Source organism: Choloepus didactylus, chromosome 12, assembly GCF_015220235.1.
Source record: "Choloepus didactylus isolate mChoDid1 chromosome 12, mChoDid1.pri, whole genome shotgun sequence".
NCBI lineage: Eukaryota > Metazoa > Chordata > Mammalia > Pilosa > Megalonychidae > Choloepus > Choloepus didactylus.
In genome coordinates this window covers 87956626-87978566 of record NC_051318.1, presented here as the reverse complement: position 1 = coordinate 87978566, position 21941 = coordinate 87956626, and the positions used below count along the sequence as shown (strand labels likewise).

Below are 21941 nucleotides of genomic sequence, written 5' to 3'. Positions count from 1 at the left end.
GTGACTCACGGACACCATCTGCTGGTTAGTTAGAGAAAGTGTACGCCACCAAGCTGCAATTCTGACAAATTAAAGATCAAGTAAAGCAAATGCCAAGGGGCCAAAAACAACAGAAAATCTTAAAGTATATGATAAAACCAGACGATATGGAGAACTCGAATGCAAACACCCAAATCAAAAGATCAGAAGACACACAGTACTTGGCGCAATTAATCAAAGAACTACAGACAGGCAATGAGAGCATGGCACGGCATATAAAGGACATGAAGAAGAGCATGGCACAGGATATAAAAAACATAAAGAAGACGCTAGAAGAGCATAAAGAAGATATTGCAAGAGTAAATAAAAAAATAGAAGATCTTATGGAAATTAAAGAAACTGTAGGCCAAATTAAAAAGACTCTGGATACTCATAATACAAGATTAGAGGAAGCTGAACAACAACTCAGCCTCCTTGAGGACCACAGAACAGAAAATGAAAGAACAAAAGAAAGAATGGGGAAAAAATTGACAAAGTCAAAATGGATCTCAGGGATATGATAGATAAAATAAAACATCCAAATTTAAAACTCATTGGTGTCCCAGAAGGGGAAGAGAAGGGTAAAGGTCTAGAAAGAGTATTCAAAGAAATTGTTGGGGAAAACTTCCCAAACCTTCTACACAATATAAATACACAAAGCATGAATGCCCAGCGAACTCCAAATAGAATAAATCCAAATAAACCCACTCCGAGACATATTCTGATAAGACTGTCAAATACTGAAGAGAAGGAGCAAGTTCTGAAAGCAGCAAGAGAAAAGCAATTCACCACATACAAAGGAAACAACATAAGACTAAGTAGTGACTACTCAGCGGCCACCATGGAGGCGAGAAGGCAGTGGCATGACATATTTAAAATTCTGAAAGAGAAAAATTTCCAGCCAAGAATACTTTATCCAGCAAAGCTCTCCTTCAAATTTGAGGGAGAGCTTAAATTTTTCATGGACAAACAAATACTGAGAGATTTTGCTAATAAAAGACCTGCCCTACTTCAGATACTAAAGGGAGCCCTACTGACAGAGAAACAAAGAAAGGAGAGAGAGATATAGAAAATTTTAACAGTCACATGTAGAATATTACATCCCAGATCAATGGGACATACATTCTTCTCTAGTGATCATGGATCTTTCTCCAGAATGGACTGTATGCTGGGACATAAAAACAAGCCTCAATAAAATAAAATTTTAAAAAATGAATTTGTTCAAAGCACGTTCTCTGACCACAATGGAATACAAATAGAAGTCAGTAACCATCAGAGACTTGGAGAATTCACAGACACCTGGAGGATAAAAATGAGGGGGAGATGAAAACTTTCCCAGATAATCAATAGCTGAGGGACTTCATCACCAATAATCAGTCCTGTAAGAAATGCTAAAGGGAGTTGAGCAGGCTGAAAGGAAGGGACACTAAACAATTGACTGAAACTACATGAATAAATAAAGATTTCCAGTAAAGATCACATGGTAAATATAAATACCAATACTACTGTATTGTTGATTTATAACTCCACTGTTTACTTCCTGCAGGATCTAAAATACATGAACTGCAATGATAAATCAGTGGCTTTGGACTCGATGTAAAATATGTAGTTTTTGACAAGAACTACATAAAGGTGGGGGAATGATGGAGTATAGGAACATAGTTTATGTGTCATATGGAAGTTAAGTTGGTATCAAAGAAAAACAAGATTGTTACAGATTTACGATGTTAAATTTAAGCCCCACAGTATACACAAAGAAAGTATCAGAGAATATGATCATAGAGATGAAAAGTAGAGTAGGGGTTCCGAGAGGCGGGGGAAGGGGCAATGAGGAGTTAAGAAATGAGAGTAGGGTTTCTGTTTGGGGTGAAGGGATACTTCTAGAAATGGATGGTGGGAAGGTGATAGCACTGCAACATTGTGAATGTGATTAATCCCACTAATGGAATGCTAGGGAGGGGGTGGAATGGGAAGATTTAGGCTATATATATGTTTCCACAATTGAAAAAAATAAAAAAGTCTAAATAGATGACTATTAAATGCCAAGGATGATCCTTGATGGGATCTGAGGATGGAGGAGAGGAGGCTCAAAGGGACACAGATGGGACACAAGAGAAAAAAAGGAAATATAGAATGTAAGCTTTATATCAATGTTGAATTTCTTGAACTTCTTAGCGGCGCTTAATGAGATTGCATAAAAGAATGTTCTTGTCCTTGGGAGAGGTATATGTGAATTATATTGTTTGTTCAAAGATATGTGCAGCTTGCTCTCATATGTTCAGAGGACAGAGCAATAGATGATGGATGATAGGGAGGGAGGGAGGGAGGGAGAGAGGGAGGGAAAGAAAGAGACGGTGGTGTGACAGGATCTTAAAGGTGATGGATTGGGGTATCGGGGGTGGGGGATCGGGGTATGATGGAGTTCTATGTATGGGGGTTGTACTATTTTTGCAACTGTTCCTGTAAGATTGAATTTATTTCAAAATAAAATTTATTAAATTAAAAAAAATAAAAGAGAAGCAAGGCAAGTAAAAAAAAAAATTTCAATTGGACATAGATGTCAGGGTTTCTTCTTGAACTTTCAGTCAATTCCATTGGTCTTTACGTCTGTCCTTGTGCCAGTGTCATGCTGTTTTGATTAGTCTAGCTCTGTAAAAAGTTTTTAAAATCAAGAAGTGTGAGACTTCCAACTTTGCCCTTTTTCTTTTCGAGATGGTTTTGGTTATTCAGAGCCCCTTCTCTTCTCATGTAAATTTGATGATTGGCTTATCCATTTCTGCCTAGAGTGCTGCTGGAATTTTGATTGGGATTGCATTGACTCTCTAAATCACTTTGGGTAGAATTGACATCTTAACATTTAGTCTTCCAGGCCTTGAACATGGAATGTCCTTCCATTTATTTAGGTCTTCTCTGTTTTCTTCCAGCAATGTTTTGTAGTTTTCTACAAGTCCTTTGTATCGTTGCTTAAATTTATTCCTAGATATTTTATTCTTTAGTTGCTATTGTAAATGGATTTTTTTTTCTTGATTTCCTCTTCAGCTTGTTAATTACTAGATGTTTTAGTTTCCTTGGCTGCTCAAAGCAGATACCATGAAATGGTTCAATTAAAACAATGGTAATTTTTAGTAGCCTACAAGCTTACAGTTTTGAGGTCGGGAAAGTGTCCAAATCAAGGTATCATCAAGATGGTGCTTTTTTCCAAAAGACCATCTGCCAATGATTCTTGGCTCCTCTGCCACATGGCAAGGCATATGATGGCATCTGCTGGTCTCTCTCTTTTCTTCTAGTTTTCGTTGCTTTCAGCTTCTTGCTTCTGGGGCTTTCTCTCCCCTCTGTCTGTATTAATTCCTTTTATAAAAGTTCCTTTGAGAGGATTAAGATCCATCCTGAATGAGGTGTTTCACACCTGAACTGAAGCAGCCTCATCAAAAGATCCTACTTACAATGGGTTTACACCCACAGGAATGGATTAGATTTAAGAATAGCTTCAAAACATTACACTAGGTTATAGGAATACTACTGATTTTTGCATTTTGCTCTTGTACTCTGCCATTTAGCTGCATTGTTTATTAACTCTGGAAGTTTTGCTGTGGATTTTCAAGGTTTTCTGTATATAAGATCATGTCGTCTACAAACAGGGAAAGTCTTCCTTCTTTCTTTTCCTATTTGGAAGCCTTTTATTTTTTTTTACATGCCTAATTGTTCTGGATAGAACTTCTAGTACCATGCTGAATAATAGTGGCAATCTTTTCTTGTTCCTGACCTTAGAGGGAATATTTTCAGGCTTTCACTGTAGAGTATGATGTTAGCTGTGGATTTTTCATATATACCCTTTATCATGTTGAGGGATGTGATGGTTTGAAGCTGTATGTACCTCCAGAAAAGACCATGTTCTTTTAATCCATTCCTGTATGTGTAGACCTATTGTGGGTGGGACCTTTTGATTAGGTTGTTTCAGTGGAGGAATGCCCAAGAATGGGTCTTAATCCTCTTACTGGAGTCTTACAAGAGAAAGAGAAGACACAGAAAAAAGCCTGAGAGAAGCTAAAAGAGACAGAAGCTAAGCTTAGAAAGGAAGACACTGAAGGCAAAAACTGGAAGCAAGTAAATACGGGAGAGAAGGGAGAGACCAGCAGATGTTGCCATGTGCCTGGCCATGTGTCAGAAAGACCAGCAGTCTTTCTTCAGGGAGAAGGTATCCTGTTGATTCCTTAATTTGAACATTTTTCATGGCCTCAGAACTGTAAACTTGTAAGTTAATGAATCCCTATTGTAAAAGCCAACCCATTTCTGTTATATTGCATTTTATCAGCTTTAGCAAACTAAAACAGGGAGTTTCTTTCTCTTCCTAGTTTTCTAAGTATTTTTATCAAGAAGGGGTGCTGAATTTTATCAGATGACTTTTCTGTGTCAGTTGAGGTGATCATGTGTTTTTTTTTTCTCATTCATTCTATTAATGTGGTGTATTACATTAATTGATTTTCTTATGTTGAACTACCCTTGCATATTTGGGATAAATATCACTTAATAGTGGTGTACAATTGTTTTAATGTGCTGTTGGATTCAATATGCTAATATATTGCTGAGGATTTTTACATTCATATTCAAATATAAGGGATATTGGGCTGTAATTTTCTTTTCTTGTGGTATCTTTATCTGGCTTTTGTATAAGGGTGATGTTGGCCTCATAGAATGAGTTAGGAAATGTTCCCTCCTCTTCAATTTTTTGGAAGAGTTTGAGCAGGATTGGTGTTAATATTCTTGGAATATTTGATAAAATTCACTGAAGACATCTGCTCTGGGCTTTTGCTGTTGTTGTTAGGAGGTTTTTGATTATTGATTCAGTCTCTTTATTTGTTATCAATCTGTTGAGATCCTCTCTTTCTTCTTGAGTCAGTTTAGGTAGTTTGTGTGTTTCTAGGAATTTGTCTGTTTCATCTAAATTATCTAATTTTTTTGGCGTACAGTTGTTCCTAGTATTCTCTTATAGAACTTTTCATGTCTGTGGGGTTGGTAGTAATGTTCCCTCTTTTGTTTCTGATTTTAGTTATTTGTGTCCTATCTTTTTTCTTGCCAATCTACAAACTCAGATTTGTAAATTTTTATTGATTTTATCAAAAAACCAACTTTTGGTTTCATTGATTATCTCTGTTGTTATTTTTATTCTCTCTACATTTAACTCTACTCTAATCTTTATTTCCTTCCCTTTGCTTGCTTTGGATTTAGTTTGCTCTTCTTTTTCTAGATCCTCCAGTTGTGAGGTTAGGGCTCTGATTTGAGATACTTATTCTTTTTAATGAAAGCAGTTAGAGCAATAAATTTCTCTCTCAGCACTGCCTTTATTGAATCCTATAAATTCTGGTATTTTGTGCTTTCATTTTCTTGTGCATCAAGACGTTTCCTAATTCTCCTTGTGATTTCTTCCTTGACTCATTTGTTGTTTATGAGTGGGTTAATTCCCACATATTTGTGAATTTTTAATTTCTCCCTGTTATTAATTTCTAGATTTTTTCCATGTGGTTGGAGAAGATGCATTGTATGATACCAGTATTTTTTTCATTTCTTGAGATTTGCTATATATGTAATGTATGATCTATCCTTAAGAATGATCCATGTGCACTAAAGAAGAATATGTAATTTGCTGCTGTTGGGTGAAGTGCTCTACATATATGTATGTTAGATCTAGTCAGTTTATAGTATTGCTCAAATAATCTATTTCCTTATTGATTTTCTGTCTAGATATCCTATTATTGAAAGTGATATACTGAAGTCTCTTGCTGTTATATAGAGAAGTCTATTTTTCTGTTCAAATCTGTCAATATTTGCTTCATATATTTTGGGACTCTGCTGTTAGAAGCACATGTATTTATAATTGTTATGTCTTCTTGTTGAATTAACCCATCTGTCAGTATATAGTGACCTTCATTGTCCCTCATAACAGTTTTTGACTTAACATCTATTTTATCTGATATTAGTTTAGTTCACTAGCTCTCTTTTGATCACTGTTTGTATGGTATATATTTTTTCCATCCTTTCTCTTTCAATCTACTTATGTCTTTGAATTTAAGTAAGTCTCTTGTAAACACATATAGTTGGGTTATTGTTTTTTTAATCCATTCTGCCAATCTCTGCCTTTTGATGAGTCCCCTGTCATTTCTTTCTCTATATATTTTTTTATATATTTTCTTGGTGCTTGCCATCAGATTTAAATTTAACATCATACATCTATAACAATCCTGTTTGATTTGATCCCAACTTAACTTCAGTAGCATTCGTAAACAATATTCTTATATCCCTTTGTCCCCCTTTTTATTGTACTTGTTAAGAATTATATCTTTAATACATTGTATATCCAAAGCCATAGATTTTTCTGGATTGTTTCTGCATTTTCATTTTAGCCCCTCTAAGAAGTAGGAAGTGGAGTTGTATACCAGAAAATATGGTACAATATTACTGACATTTATAATTACCCATAGGGTTACCTCTACCAGAGGTCTTTATTTCTTTAAGCCCCTTCAATTCACTGTCTAGTGTCCTTTCCTTTCAGGACTCCCTTTAGCATTGCTTGTAGGGTAGGTCTATTGGTGTTGAACTCCCTCAGCTTTTGTTTATCTGGGAGTGTCTTTATCCTTCCTCATTTTTGAAAGACCGTCTTGCTGGATATAAAATTCTTAGTTGGCAGTAATTTTCTTTCAGCACTTTAAATATTCATCCCACTGCCTTCTTTCTACTATGGTTTCTGATGAGAAATCAGCATTTAATCTTTTTGGGTTTCCCATGTGTAAAACAGGTAGCTTTTCTCTTACTGGTTTCAGAACTCTCTCCCTGTCCTTTGTATTTGACAGTTTGACTACCATATGTTTAGGCTTTGTTCTCTTCAAGTTTTTCTTTTCAAGTTTTTCCTGATTGAGGTTCATTGAGTTTCTTGAATGTATATATTCATTAATTTGAGAAGTTTTCTGCCATTATTTCTTTAAACATTCCTTCTGCCCCCTTTTCTCTTCCTTCTTCTGGGATTCCCATAATGTATACATTGGTACACTTTATCATGTCTCACAGGTCTTTTGGCTCTGTTCATTTCTTTTTCATTCTCTTTTCTTTCTGTTCCTCAGCCAGAATCATTTTGATTGTCTTTACTTTGAATTCATTGTTTATTTATTCTGACAGTTCCAATCTTCTGTTAAAACACTCTGGAGAAATTTTCCTTTCATTTGTTATGGTCTATAACTCAAGTATTTCTCTCTGGTTCCTTTATAAATTTTCTATCTTTTCTTGAGATTCTCATATTATTCAATCATTTTCCTGATATGCTTTAGTTCTTTCTTCATGTTTTCTTTTATCTCTTGAGCATATTGAAGATCATTTTTAATGCAATTTTATTGAGATATATTCACATACCAGATAATCATCCGAAGTGTACAATCATTGGTTCACAGTGTCATCATGTAGTTGTGCATTCTTCACTATAATCGTTGAACATTTTCATTACTCAAAAAAAAAAGAAAAAAAAGAAGAAAAATAAAATAAAAAAGAACTCCCAAAACATCTCATACCCCTTCCCCCCCCCCATTATTTATTTATTAATTGTCTTTGTTTTCTTACTCATCTGTCCATGCACTGGATAAAGAAAGTATCAGTTGCAAGGTTTTCACAATTACACAGGCACACCTTAAGAGCTATGTAGTTATATAATCATCTTCAAGAATCAAGGCTACTGGATTACAGTTCAGCAATTTCAGGTATTTCTTTCTAGCTATTCCAATACACTAAAAACTACAAAGGGATATCTATATAATGAATAAGAATAACCTCCAGAATGACCTTTCAGCTCCATTTGAAATCTCTCAGCTACTGAAATTCTGTTTTGTTTTATTTCTCTCCCCCTTTTTGGTCCAAGAAGGCTTTCTCAATCCCATGATGCCAGGGCCAGACTTATCCCTGGGAGACATGTTCCATGTTGCCAGGGAGGCTTATAAACCTGAGAGTCATGTCCCATGTAGGGGGGAGGGCAGTGAGTTTACCAGCATAGTCGGCTTAGAGAGAGAGGCCACTTCTGAGCAACTAAGAGGTTCTCTGGGGATGACTCTTAGGTACCATTATAAGTAGGCTTAGCCTCTCCTTTGCAGTAACAAGCTTCATAAGGGCAAGCCGCAAGATCGAGGGCCTGGCCTTCTAAATTGGTATCCCGATGCTTGTGAGAATATCAGTAATTCCACAGGTGGGGAAGTTTAATATTTCCACATTGTTCCCCAGTCCCTAGAGAGGGCTTTGCAAATACCTTTTTATTCTCTCCCCAAATTACTCTGGGATGAATTGGGGGATCACACTAACCTGTAAAAACCAACAAAATTGAAGATCATTTTTTAAAAGTCTTTGTTCAGTATGTCCAAAGTCTGGTCTTCTTCATTGATGGTTTCTGAATTTTTATCTTGCTGCTTTGAATAGGCTGCCAGTTCCTGTTTCTTTGTTTGTCTTGGAATGTTTTGTTATACACTGTACATTTTAATTTTGGGGGGTGTTAACTCTTGTCCCTGAGCTGTCTGTTCCTTAAGTTTGTAACCAGTTAGTGATATCACCTTGATTTCCTTGAGTGCCAGGAGCTAACAAAAACAACCAACCAAAACAAAGGAAAAAAAAAAAATGCCTCTTATAGACTTTGTAAATTGGCTGTGTGCTAGCTGGTACTCTCCTTCAGAGTTGAGCCCTCATATCAAGAAGATCAGTCTGACACTAAAGTGAAGTTCAGGGTTCTCTCTGTCTTTTCTGAGCCTGTGTCTTGTCCTGGGCTTGTGCTTGCTCATGTCCTTAGGAATTCCCCAGTTAACAGGAATTTGATTACTCCCTCTACTCCCTGTGAAGTAGACTTTCCTATCCTCCCACATTCTCTTTATACATGACTTAAAGCTTTAAAGCAGGTAATCCTTTGTTTCAGGTCACTTTGACTTAATTGTATCTTATACAGCAAGCTGCAGAGCAAGTCCTGCAGAGCAAGTCCTGGATGGAGGAGCTACCAATTAGTTTCCTGGTTCAGTCTTTTAGTCTGTCACCCTGTAGATTGGCACTGACATACTGGCACCCCAGTATGTGCATTGTGGTACTCTCCTCCCTCCAGAACAGAGCCAGGGACTCAAAATGGGAGTGCAGTCTGACTCCACACTGCACGGGGGAGATGGGAGAGGAGCCAGGAAGGGCACCACAAACATCCATCATTTTTTTAAATGCAATTTTATTGAGAACTATTCACATACCATACAAACCATCCAAAGTATACAATCATTGGCTCAAAGTATCATCACATAGTTGTGCATACAACCCCATGATAAATTTTAGAACATTATAATTACTCCAGAAAAGAAATAAAAAGAAAAAAGAAAACCCGAATCCTCCCATACTCCTTATGCCCCCTTATTATTAACTCATAGTAATTGGTGTAGTACATTTATTACTGTTGATGGAAGAATATTAAAATATTACTGTTAACTATTGTCCATAGTTTGCAATAGGTACAATTTTTCCCCATAAACCCCTCTGTTATTAACTCCTAATATTGTCATAACATTTTTTCTAGTTCATGAAAGAACTTTTTTATATTTGTACAGTTAATCACAGGCATTGTCTACCACAACTTTCAGTATGTTATATATTCCTATCATTTAGCCTCCAACTTTCCTTCTGGTGACATACATGACTCTAAACTTCCCCTATAAATATGTTTTTTTTCATTGTGGAATATAACATATTTACATACAACTGATAATTTTCCAAGTGCAATTTAGCAAGTAGAGAGCAAATTTCTAAGAATGTTATGGGTTACAGTTCCACAGTTTGCATTATTTCCTTATTATGAAATATATATACAAAAAGATAACTTTCAAATTACAATTTAACAAGTAGCTATACAACAAATGTCAAAGAATTTTATGGGTTACATTTCCAACATTTCAGTTCTTTCCTTTTAGCTATTCTAATACCCTAGCAACTAAGAAAAAGAAAATTATATAAAGATTCAGCATTCATAATCCTTTGTTAAATTCCATCTTGTGTGTTGTTACTCCTTTGTCTAGTTTAATGACTTTCCCAGTCTTCAGAGATGTCTAGGCAGTAACCACCCTAACTTGTTCAAGTTGAAAAGGAGTATCAACATTATGGGAAAAGGGGATGCAACTGGTTGATATTCTTGAAGAGGCTGTTGTCTCTGGGTTTTGGGACTTAGATGGCATAGGAGCTCTCTGGAGGATTTAACTTTCTGAAGAATAAATTTAGTGAGTGAAACTTTTATGAAGTGTCAGATAGGGACCCAGGTATTCTTTAGGGTATTCAGAACTACTGTGGACTTGGGCTTATCATACTGTAGCCATTTTGGATATTTAGCTGAAGCTTGCATAGGAGTAATCTCCAGGAAGCCTCTTGACTTTATTTGAAATCTCTTAGCCACTGAAACCTTATTTTGTTGACTTTCTGTCCCTCCTTTTTATCAAAAGGCCTTCTCAACCCCTTGATGCCAGGGTCAGGCTCATTTCTGGAATCAATGTCCCATGTCACCAGGGAGACTCACTCACCTGGGGGTAGGGGGTCCTGTCCCACATTGGGGGGAGTGTGATGAATTTATTTGCAGAGTTGGGCTTAGAGAGAGGAAGTCCACATTTGAGCAACAAAAGAAGTTCTTTGGAGGTAACTCCTAGGCATAATTATAGGTGAACTTAGCCTCTGCTTTACAACCATAGGTTTCACAAGAGCAAGACTCAAGATCGAGGGCTTGAATTATAAAGTAAGGGGTTCCTAATTTCACATAGCATATGCTCTATCCTTGATAATCAGTCAGTATCTCACATTATCTTCAATTAGTTGTACAACCCTCATCACTCTCCATTTTAAACAATTCTCATGACCCAAAACACCCCATAGCTCTTTTCAGCCCTTAATTATTTGTCCCTAGTGTTTGTGTGTAACTAGTAAGGTATTCCTATTAATCATAGTCCCTAATATGCAATAGGCAGATTTTTCCCATATACACTCTGTTGTCAACCCTCTGTACCAGTGTCATACCTTAGAGGTATATCATGCAAGCACCTGTATATATTTGTAGTGCTGCTCTGTGGGATACATGCCTTTAAACAACCCCTTTCAATCTTGTTCTCCTTCAGTGTAACTCTGATGCTTATAATCACATTAATAAACAATCTTCCCCCCATCCATTCCCATACCTTTAAATTCACCTTCATTAACATATCTGAACATATTAGGTTAATCATTCCCCCTTGTTAGCTTCTGTCTATCTCTAGGTCCCAAATATTCTACATTATAAGACATTGATTTTACATTGTTCAGAGAATTCATAGTAGTAGCAATATACATTATCCTCTCCTTTTGTGTCTGACTTATTTCATTCAGCATTATATCTTCAAGGTTCATCCATGTTGCCATATGTTTCAGGACCTTTTTCCTTCTTACTGCTGAATAGTATTCCATCATATGTAAAGACCACATTTTGTTTATCCACTCGTCTGTTGAAGGACACTTGGATTGTTTCCATCTCTTGGCAATTGTGAACTATGCTGCTATGAACAGCGATGTAAAAATGTCTGTTAGTGTTACTGCTTTCAGATCTTCTGGGTATATACTGAGAAGTGGAAGTGCTGGATCATAGGTAATTTGATATCTAGCTTTCTGAGGAACTGCCAAACTGTCTTCCATAGTGGCTGTACCATTATACATTCCCACCAACGATGAATAAGAGTTCCAGTTTCTCCACATCCTCTCCAGCATTTGTGGGTTACTGTTTGTTTAATGGAAGCCATTCTTATTGGTGTGAGGCGGTATCTTATTTTGTTTTTGATTTGCATTTCCCTAATAGCTAGTGAAGATGAACATTTTTTCGTGTGTTTTGTAGCCACTTGTATTCCTCTTCAGAAAAATGCCTTTTCATATCTTTTGTCCATTTTATAATTGGGCTGTTTGTAATACTGTTGTTGAGTTGTAGGATTTCTTTATATATGCAGGATATCAGTCTCTTACCAGATATATGGTTTCCACAGAAGCTTTTGATTTTGAAGAGTTCCCATTTATCTATTTTTTCCTTTGTTGCTTGTGCTTTGGGTATAAAGTGTAAGAAGCTACCTCCTATTAGTAGGTCTTGAAGATGTTTCCCTATGTTATCTTCTAAGAGTTTTATTGTGCTGCTGCTGTCTTATATGAAGTGTTTGATCCACTTTGAGTTAATTTTTGTGTAGGGTGTGGGGTTGGGGTCCTCTTTCATTCTTTAGGTTAGGGATATCTGGTTTTCCCAGCCCCATTTGTTGAAGAGACTGTTCTGTCCCAGTTTAGTGGATTTGGGGATCTTTTTAAAAAGTCAGTCTTCCATAGATCTGGGGGCCTATTTCCAAACTCTCAATTCAATTCCATTGATCAGTATGTCTATCTTTATGCCAATACCATGCAGCTTTGACCACTATGGCTTTATCATAGGCTTCAAAGTCTGGAAGTGTAAGTCCTTCCACTTTGTTCTTCTGTTTTTAGAATATTTTTGGCAATTCGAGTCTCCTTTCCCTTGCAAATAAATTTGATAACTAGCTTTTCCAAGTCTGCAAAGTAGGTTGTTGGAATTTTGATTGGAATAGCGTTGATCTGTAGATTAGTTTGGGTAGAATTGACATCTTAACAACGTTTAGCCATCCTATCCATGAACACAGAACATCTTTCCACCTTTTTAGGTTCCTTTGATTTCTTTCAGTAGCAATTTGTGATTTTTTTGTATAGAATTTTTTTACCTCCTTGGTTAAATTTATTCCTAGGTTCTTGATTTTCTTAGTTGCTATTGTGAATGGAAATTGTTTTTAATTTCCTCTTCCGTTAGGTCATTGCTAGTGTATAGGAACATTACTGGCCTATGTGCATTGATCTTGTATCCTGCCATTCTACTGAATTTGTTTATGGGATCAACTAGCTTTGTCATTGATTTCTCAGGATTTTCCAAATATACGATCATACCATCTGCAAATGATGACAGTTCTACTTCTTTCTTTCCAATCTGGATACTTTTTATTTCTTTGTCCTGCTGGATTCCTCTGGCTATTCTTCTGGCTACTTCCTCTTGGGTAAGTTCTAGGTTGTTCATGTGTTTCCAGGAAATTATCCATTTCCTCCAAATTGTCTAGTTCATTGGCATACAATTGTTCATAGTATCCTCATGATTTTTTTTATTTCTTTGAGATCCATAGTAATTACCCTGCTCTCATTTCTGATTCCCCCGAGGCACAGTCTGTCTGCCACTAACACCCTAAAATCATGGTCCTGGGCATCCTCTGGCGCCTCTTGAAACGTTGCTGCCCTGCTGGGTCCCACCTGTGGCCTTAATTAAGTTAGGTAGCTATTCTCTGCCTCAGCTTCCTTCAACTTTCAGCCCAACCTTTGGAATCCATATCACCTTCCACTGCCCAGTTTCCAGGTGATGGTGAGGGTCCTGTTTCTCATCTATCAGGGCTGTAATCTACTCGAATCAGACGGCTCTCTGGCAGGGATGCAAACAAACTCAGCCAGTCCCAGCTCCAAGCTCTCATTGGTCCTATCATTTTTAAAGCTGTGTTTTCTTGCTTTGGCACTCACCCAGTTACTGTAACCCTTTAACTGTTTTTCTGCCAGTTTTTGTTAATTGTTAAAATATTCTGTGGATAAACAGCACCCTGGAGCATCTTTCACCACCATCTTGGTCAATAAAAGCTGGGACACTAGTTTCTTCTGCCAGAATTTTTGAAGGAGTTTCCAAACTGCTTTCCTTTGCTTTTATTCTTGATATCCATAGTACATTCCACCAGAATGATTTTCTGAAAATGAGAATCTGATCCCTTCTCTCCTATACTTTAGTGACTTTTCAGTGTTTCTAGGAAACAGCCCATACTCTTTTACATGGCTTCCAAGGCTTTGCCAGAGCTGGACATTACCTACCTTTCTAATTAGTTCTTTTTCTTACCACTGTTTCCCTCACCCCTGCTTTAGTCTTTGACCTGTCAGATACTCTCCTGCTCCCTATCACCGATAATTCTTTACAGAATCAGAGAGACCTGGATTTGTGTCCCAGCTCTACTGTGTTTAGCTGCTTGACTGTGGACACATTGCTTAACTTCTCTGAGCCATGTTTTCTCGATTTGTGAGGTTGCGATAATCATAGTACCTACCTAGTGGGTCTGTTGTAATGACGAAATCACATATGAAAATGTGTAGCATAGAACCTGGCACACTATAAGAAATCAGTAAGTGTTAGGTATTTTGCTATCCTATGTGATATAGAACTCAGGTTTGTAACCACTTCCACTCTTCCCATAGAATCCATTTGTTAAAAGATTTAAACCCCCTTAATTGATTATACCTTTAAGTGGAAACTTTAAAATGGCAAAATAGCATGGGGGTGGATTCCATTTTTAACTTTCTACAAAAGGATAGAAACTTTTTCAGCATCACAAATGGTAAGCAAATGAGGGCATTTATAGGAAGAGCACATAGAGTTGAGAATTATTAATACATCTTGGTTATAATTTTAGGCTTCCAGGGTTTTACAAAACTAAAAAATAGGATAAAAAAGAAGTAATGAGTATTTAATTAAATCAGAAAACATACATTATTGTATTTAACTTATTGTAAATGAAAAATATACTTTCTGAAAAAGATCTGATTCATTATTTTTACAATTACTTGATCAGTTTTGATGTCATTCTTCAAATGTGAAATAGTGAATATTCTGCCCTAATGTCTAGACTGCAGTGTAGAATTATAGAAGAATAAAATCAAGATATGAGGCTAAAATAATTTACGCATTTTGTTTTAAAGAAAGATCTTAGAAATGGTGTGTTTAAAAATAAATTTTTAATACACTTTTTTGTCATAGAAAATGTGGTGTATATGTTTACTAGTTTGGCTTTCATTAATAATAAGCTGAAACAATACAACTTTGAGAAAGTAGATTTTGGTAAAAGATTCTTTGGTTTGAGATAAACTTACCTCCAGACCAAAACCTCTTTTTTTTAATGCTCTCTGTGTTATTACAGGGTGTTGGAAAAAACAAGATTGTTGACAGATTCCTTCACCTGCTCAACAGACCCCGAGAATATATCCAACTGCACCGGTAAGAGGATGTCTCCCAGCCTCTTAAAATCTGATTTAATCATTTATTTTTCTTCTGGTACAATTTTTTTTTTTAATTTTCTTAAAGGCTTATTTTATAAACCAGTTTCCTTTCTGTTCCTCCTGCTCTTATCTCCTCTCTCCTTAAAAGGTAATAAAACCATGCAAAATTTATTTTTAAAGTGGCTAATGCTTTATAAACATGAATTAAAAGATATTTTATGGACAGAGAGTGATGAACATTACATTCTACAAGCACATCTTGTCAACATAAAGGCTCCTAAGATAGAAGAAAAACATGTAGAGCCTGAACCCACTGTCTTAAGAAGAAACTAAAATAGTTCACAAGAAAAGCAATAAAATATTTGTCTCGGTTATGAAATAAGGAATTCAGGTCATGGGAGAAGTAGGTTATTAGTAGTCTCCTTGTCTTCCTTGAAAACATTTTGTGGATTATTAGTTAACTGTAGTGTTAATTGTATTAGCTGTAGAGAATGCTAATGCAGGAAAAGCTTTTAGTCAAATAGATTTACTCTGCATGATTTTTGAACCTGTCCTATATCTTTTTAAAAATAAAATGCCAGCAACAGAGCCACCAGAAAAAGATAAATTGAGGAATATATCAAGTAATGAACAACTTAAAACAAGATGAGATGATTATAATTTTAAGTCCAGGAGATATAAAATATTGTATGTTGGAAACAGAATTGGGTTGAGTAACAAGAATTGGTTTCTGATTTGGGTCTGTTCTAGTTTGCTAATGCTGCGGAATGCAAAACACCAGAGATGGATTGGCTTTTATAAAAAGGGGGTTTATTTGGCTACACAGTTACAGTCTTAAGGCCATAAAGTGTCCAAGGTAACACATCAGTAATCAGGTACCTTCACTGGAGGATGGCCAATGGCGTCCGGCAAACCTCTGTTATCTGGGAAGGCACGTGGCTGGCGTCTGCTCCAAAGTTCTGGTAGCAAAATGGTTCTCCTGGGACGTTCCTCTCTAGCAAGCTTGCTCCTCTTCAAAATGTCACTCACAGCTGCACTGAGTTCCTTCTCTTTGAGTCAGCTCATTTATATGGCTCCACTGATCAAGTCTCACCCTGAATGGGTGGGGCCATGCCTCCATGGGAATATCTCATCAGAGTCATCACCCACAGCTGGGTGGGGCGCATTCCAAAGAGACACTGGAAGAAATCTAATCAAAACTGATAACATCTGCCCATACAAGATTACATCAAAGATAATGGTGTTTGGGGGACACAATACATTCAAACTAGCACAGGGTCCTTCTACTAAATACTGATGCATTACTGAGAGAGAATTGTAGGGGAAAAGAGGGCAGAGTTAGTGGCCCAAAGAGAAACAGAAGAAGAGGACCAAAGGAAAGCAAAGAGAGGGTCAAAAATTCCTTCTTAGGACTTAACACTTCTGGCTGTGACAGAGTAACCAGTACAAGATTAGCTGTTAAAATATAAAGCTGGACAAGACTTGGCAATGCTGGATAAAGAACTACGAGGGAAGTGTAAGCTAAACAACCACCAGAACTCCTGCAGTATTTGGAGCCCTCATTAAACACCCAGGTAGTCAGAAGGTGTCCTAGAAAGTCTATGCTTTAAAAGTAGGGCTAATCTATCCCTGGAGTAACAGTTAAACTACACTCACCCTTTAGATGTTTAAAAATAAGTCTTAAAATAATAAAACAAATGTAATTGTTATTTAACATGATTTTGGAAGTTTAAAATGATTTTTAAAACAGAAGGAACGGTTGTTGTGGGAAAATGGCTTAAATGATTGAACTGATTCAAAAATAAATTAACTGCCTACCAGAACAAAACTCAACACTCAACTAGGGAAGGCTACAAAATCTAGACACTCAACAATATAGAAAACATAATGTCAAACATTCAATAGAAAATTGCCAGACATACAAAGAAATAAGAAAATTGGTCAATAGAAATAGACTCAAAATGATAAATGATAGAATTGGACTATAAAACAGTTGCCATAAATACATTCAAAGGATTTAAAAGAAGGTGAACCTAATGAAGGAATAATTAGAAATTTTCTGTATAGAAATGGTAATCCTAAAAAAGAACTAAATAGAAAATCTAGAACTGAAAAATATGATATCTGAAGTGAAAAATTCACCTAATGGGATTAACAGCTGATTAGACATTGCAGAAGTGAACTTCACAGGGAATTAAAAATTCTCCATACTGAAGCATGAAGACAAAAAGCGTTCAAAGAAAGAGAGAGAGAAGGAGGGAGGGAGGAAGGAAGGAAGGAAAACCTGTGCTTCAGTGACCTATAGGGCAATATCAGGCAGTCTAATGTATGAGCAAATGGAGTACCCAGAGAGAAGAAAGAAATGGAGTAGAACAATATTGAAGAGATAATGGTAGGAATTTTTCCAAATTTGTTGAAAACACAAAGCCACTAATTGAGGAATCCCAATGAATTTCTTGCATGATAAACAGAAAACTGCACCAAGGCACATCATAATCTAATTGCTGAAAAAAAAAGGAAATCTTTAAAATTTCCAGAGGAAAATAAGACAGATTACATATAGGGGAACAATACATATTACATATAGGGGAACGATGTTAAAGATAATCTCTAATTTCTCACGAGAGGGAAATACAAATTGCAGTTCAACGAATGGTTGCTTTTAAAGTGCTGGAAAAAAAAGTCAATGTAGAATAGTACAATTGTCTGGCAAAATATTCTTCAAAAATAAAGGCAAATAAAAACATTTTTAGACAAAAACTGAGGTTTTTTTTCACCAGCAGACCTGTATAATATAAGAAAAGAAAATTATAGGTCATTGATTTTCCTCGAACATTGAAGCAAAAGTCCTTAACAATGTACCAACAAATCAAATCTAACACTAAATAAAAAGGATAATGCATCATAACCAAGTGGGTTTTATCACAGTAATGCAAGGTTGGTTGAACATTTGAAACCAAATAATATAATTAACTGTTTACAGAATAAAGAAAAAACCATATGATCATTTCAGTAGCTGTAAAAACAACATTTGATAATTAAACTTCCATTCATGGTAAAATATCACAGCAAACTAGGAACACCAAAAAATTTCCTCTACTGGTAGGAGACATCTATGAAAAACCTACAGCATACTTCATATTTTGAGGAAAAAGACAAGTATTGGAAAAAGACAAGGATGTTCACTCTTCAGCATTGTGCTAAAGACCTAGCCGATGCAATAGGCAAAAGAAAAGTAATAAATGACATATATGTTGAAATTGAAGAAGTAAAACTGTCTTTATTTATAGACTATATGATTGTGTATATAGAAAACCCTAAGAAGCCTACAAGAAAGCCATCAGAACTAATTGAATTGAGCAAGGTAACAGTATACAAGGTCAATGTACAAAAATCAATTGTATTCCTGCATACTAACAATGAACAATGGGGAAATAAATTTTTAAAAATATTATCTACAATAGATTAAAAACATGAAATAGGAATAAATTTAACAATAAATTTTTAAAAATATTATCTATAATAGATTAAAAACATGAAATAGGAATAAATTTAACAAAATATATGCAAATTTTAAACTTTCTAGTTTTAGTAGTGTGTAATAAGGTCAGTAGTCACTTAATTTTTGTTAACTTGCTAACAGCCATTTGAAATTAAACTGAATATCACCTTTTTCATACCCTTGTGGTATTGAGTTCCTGGCACAGTAAATCCTTTCCCTTATCTGCAACTACCTCAATGCCCACCTGCCTTTCCTCAATATCATTGCTGTATTATAGTTCATTCTGCGTTATGTGGAAAGGAAGTTAGACTTTCTTTATTGTTTACACTAAATCTTTTTTCCTTGTTTCTGCTACCATCATTTCTCCTTTTTAGTGGCACACCAGTCTGCCAGCTAGTGTCAGAGAATGCTAATTAGGAAGCTAGATCCATGAATTAATCAAGTGGAATGTAATATTCCTCAATATGTTAGGCATTATATTTTAAGAATCCTCTCCCTAGAAAAGCATCTCCTTCTCATTCTTATATTATTTGTCTCCCACATCCCTATCCCCCAACCCATATACCTTCCTACCAACCTTCCTCCCTCTATCACCCATCAACTCATCTCCCAAACTTCTTTCACTAGTCTTTTCTAGTGTTTTAAGGTTTCCCTGCTGCAGCTTAATCCAAATTTTTACCATCCCACTCCCATATCTTTTCATGGTTTTTCCTTGTATGAATGATGCCATATATAAATCTAGGAATTTCAATTCACCTTTAAAAAAAAAAACAGCAACAAAAAAAAAAAACAAAAACAGTTACTATGTCAAGATGCTAGGTATTATAGGAGATATAGAAAAAAATAAGAAATATAATTGCTACTTTTAAGAAGCTGTAATATTGTTCTTGTTTATAATCATTTCAATCTTTTGTGTTCCATTGAATCTAGAAAACTACTTTTTTTTTTCCTCACTCTGTTTTTCCTTACCCTTAAGCATTTCAACCAGTTTTTCTTCCCACATGGACAGTTTGGGAAAAAATGAAAGAATCGGATTTTTAAAAACTGGTTTCTAGTTCTACCAGGATAATTTTGATTTATAACATGCCACAGTTCCAATTTTTGAGTCACAGGGCACATAGGAAGACCCATACTTTATCTTTTAAGTATAATAAAATGATCATTGCATTTGTTCATTCTTGGGAGAATTTGCACTGTTGTATTTTGACTGCATTATGTTTAGTTTCTTAATGTTTAGTGATGCCCTTAAAAATAGGTTATTATTTGAAAGTTTTAATAAATCTGTATGTAGATACCACCTAAGTGTGCTGTGTCAATTTAGAGTAAAAACAGATGAATTTAAAGTGGCTATTTTGAAATAATCAAGGAGAAAACCAACTCTCTGTTAAAGATGGCTTCAGAAGTTGAAATCAACTCTCAAATTTATACCCCAGAAAGGAGGAAGTAATTTTATATGCAAGTCTCTTTTTATGGTGGGGCAGTTTCTTCATTCCTTTAATCTTGAACAACAAAAATATTTTTTGAGAAAGATATATTATGTTGAATTGCCTGAATAAAATTCTGATGTTAGATTATGGAGGTCACTTAACACAATCAGCAAACAAGGAAGGAAAGAAATATAACCGCATTTAATAATTATTCCTGCGTATGTGTCACCACAGTCATTGTAAAGAGGACTTTTACTTAAAGATTCATTGTCTTTAATAGTCATTAAGAAGTTTTGATAAATTTTGCCTTTCTAGGAATTACTCCCTATTTTCTAATTATTGGCATAAAGTTGTTTATAATATCACTTAATGATAACTTAATGTCCTTAGGCTCATTGATGATATCCCCATTTTCATTTCTGATAGTGGTTATTTGTGCCTTCTTTCTTTTTTTCATAATCACTTTTGCCAGGGGGTTATCACTTTTTTTGGTCTGTTCAAAGGAACCATCTTTTGACATTGCTGAACCTCTGTTTTATATGTTTCTCTTCTATTTCAATAATTTCTATACCTTTCTTTTATTTTATTTTCTATTTATTTTATTTTTAATTTGCTGTCTTTTTAAAAACTTTTTGAAGTGAATGCTTAAATCATCCATTTTTCAGACTTTCAGTTATAATACTGGCATTTGAGTCTCTCTGGGTCTCAGTTTTTTCATCTCTGATTAACAGGTGTGGACAAGGTCATTTAGCACAGCTTTTAGCTCTATATTCTGATATCTTTAGCTCTGTATTCTGATATCTTTGGCTAGGCAAGAAAAAGAAGTTGGTGAAGGTGCTTAGAAAAGTTTAGTAGATTAGAGATATCATGCCTTCCTCCCTAGACTGTCTTTTATGTTACTTAATATACCCAACTTCTGCCATGAAGTAACAAATTATCCATAAATAGTAATTAAAGACTTCCATGCTACTCATTTTTATTCTCTGGTATTTCTGACACTGGTTAGTTAGATGCATGGATATACTGTTTAATGAGAAACTTTCTAAATTCAAAATGTAGTAAGAATTTCAAAGCCAAGTATTTATATTACTTTTGTTTTCCAAGCTCTATGCTACAGAGCATTCCATAACATCCACCCTATATTATTGATTGATATTACAAATAAAATAGTATCTATTCATTTTAACAGGGTCCCTAGGTATCTCTAATTGACAATATATGATATTTAATTTATTATGTAGAGTTGGTAGCAAAACTCCATTTCTGTCTAAAATATAGTATTAAGGAATTTTCACTAATTAGACTGATGTTCCTACTAATTTCAATGTGAGTTTTTTCTTTAGCTTTATATTTAGCTTCAGGAATCCATATTTGCCATAAAATTTAAGCTCATTAAATCACTTCAAGAGAAACAGATGTTTTAAATGACCTAAAAATAGTAGTCTAAATAAAATGTTTAGGACTTCTGTGAGCGAAGGGTGACCTACTTGAAGTTTTTACTGTATTTATTTTGGATTCTTCTTAATGGATTTGTGATGTTTCCATCCAAATAATCAGTCACACTCAATTTTGTTTATGAATGTAATTCTGATACATTTAGTTATAATAAGAGCCATTCAAACCATCACCAAGCATCCATGGATGAAACATACAACCAGTCTATTATTATGTATGGCCATCTTATGTTTTGATGATCACATCTTATTAAATAAGCAACTTGAGCAATGCATGCCTTTTGTTAAAATCAAGATATTGTCATAAGAGTATGATTTAGATAACTTAAAAGATTAATGAATGTACTCACTTTCAGACAGAAGAGACTATACAACTCACATCTGTGAAGTGCATCTATTTACTTGTTTTTATACAGTTATGTT

At 35.3% G+C, this 21941-nt stretch overlaps 1 protein-coding gene across 4 annotated transcripts in view; it reads left to right on the top strand.

The window, feature by feature from the left end:
- The window catches only part of VWA8 (von Willebrand factor A domain containing 8), a 445644-nt gene that overhangs the window by 200612 nt on the left and 223091 nt on the right, over positions 1-21941 (top strand). For all 4 annotated transcript variants that reach the window (XR_005211207.1, XR_005211206.1, XM_037800501.1 and 1 more), the window contains exon 21: positions 15057-15133. Coding sequence is in view for 2 of the 4 variants with exons in the window: in XM_037800501.1 (XP_037656429.1) it covers positions 15057-15133 (77 nt within the window). In the remaining 2 variants the exon portion in view is untranslated. The remainder of the gene's footprint in view (positions 1-15056; positions 15134-21941) is intronic.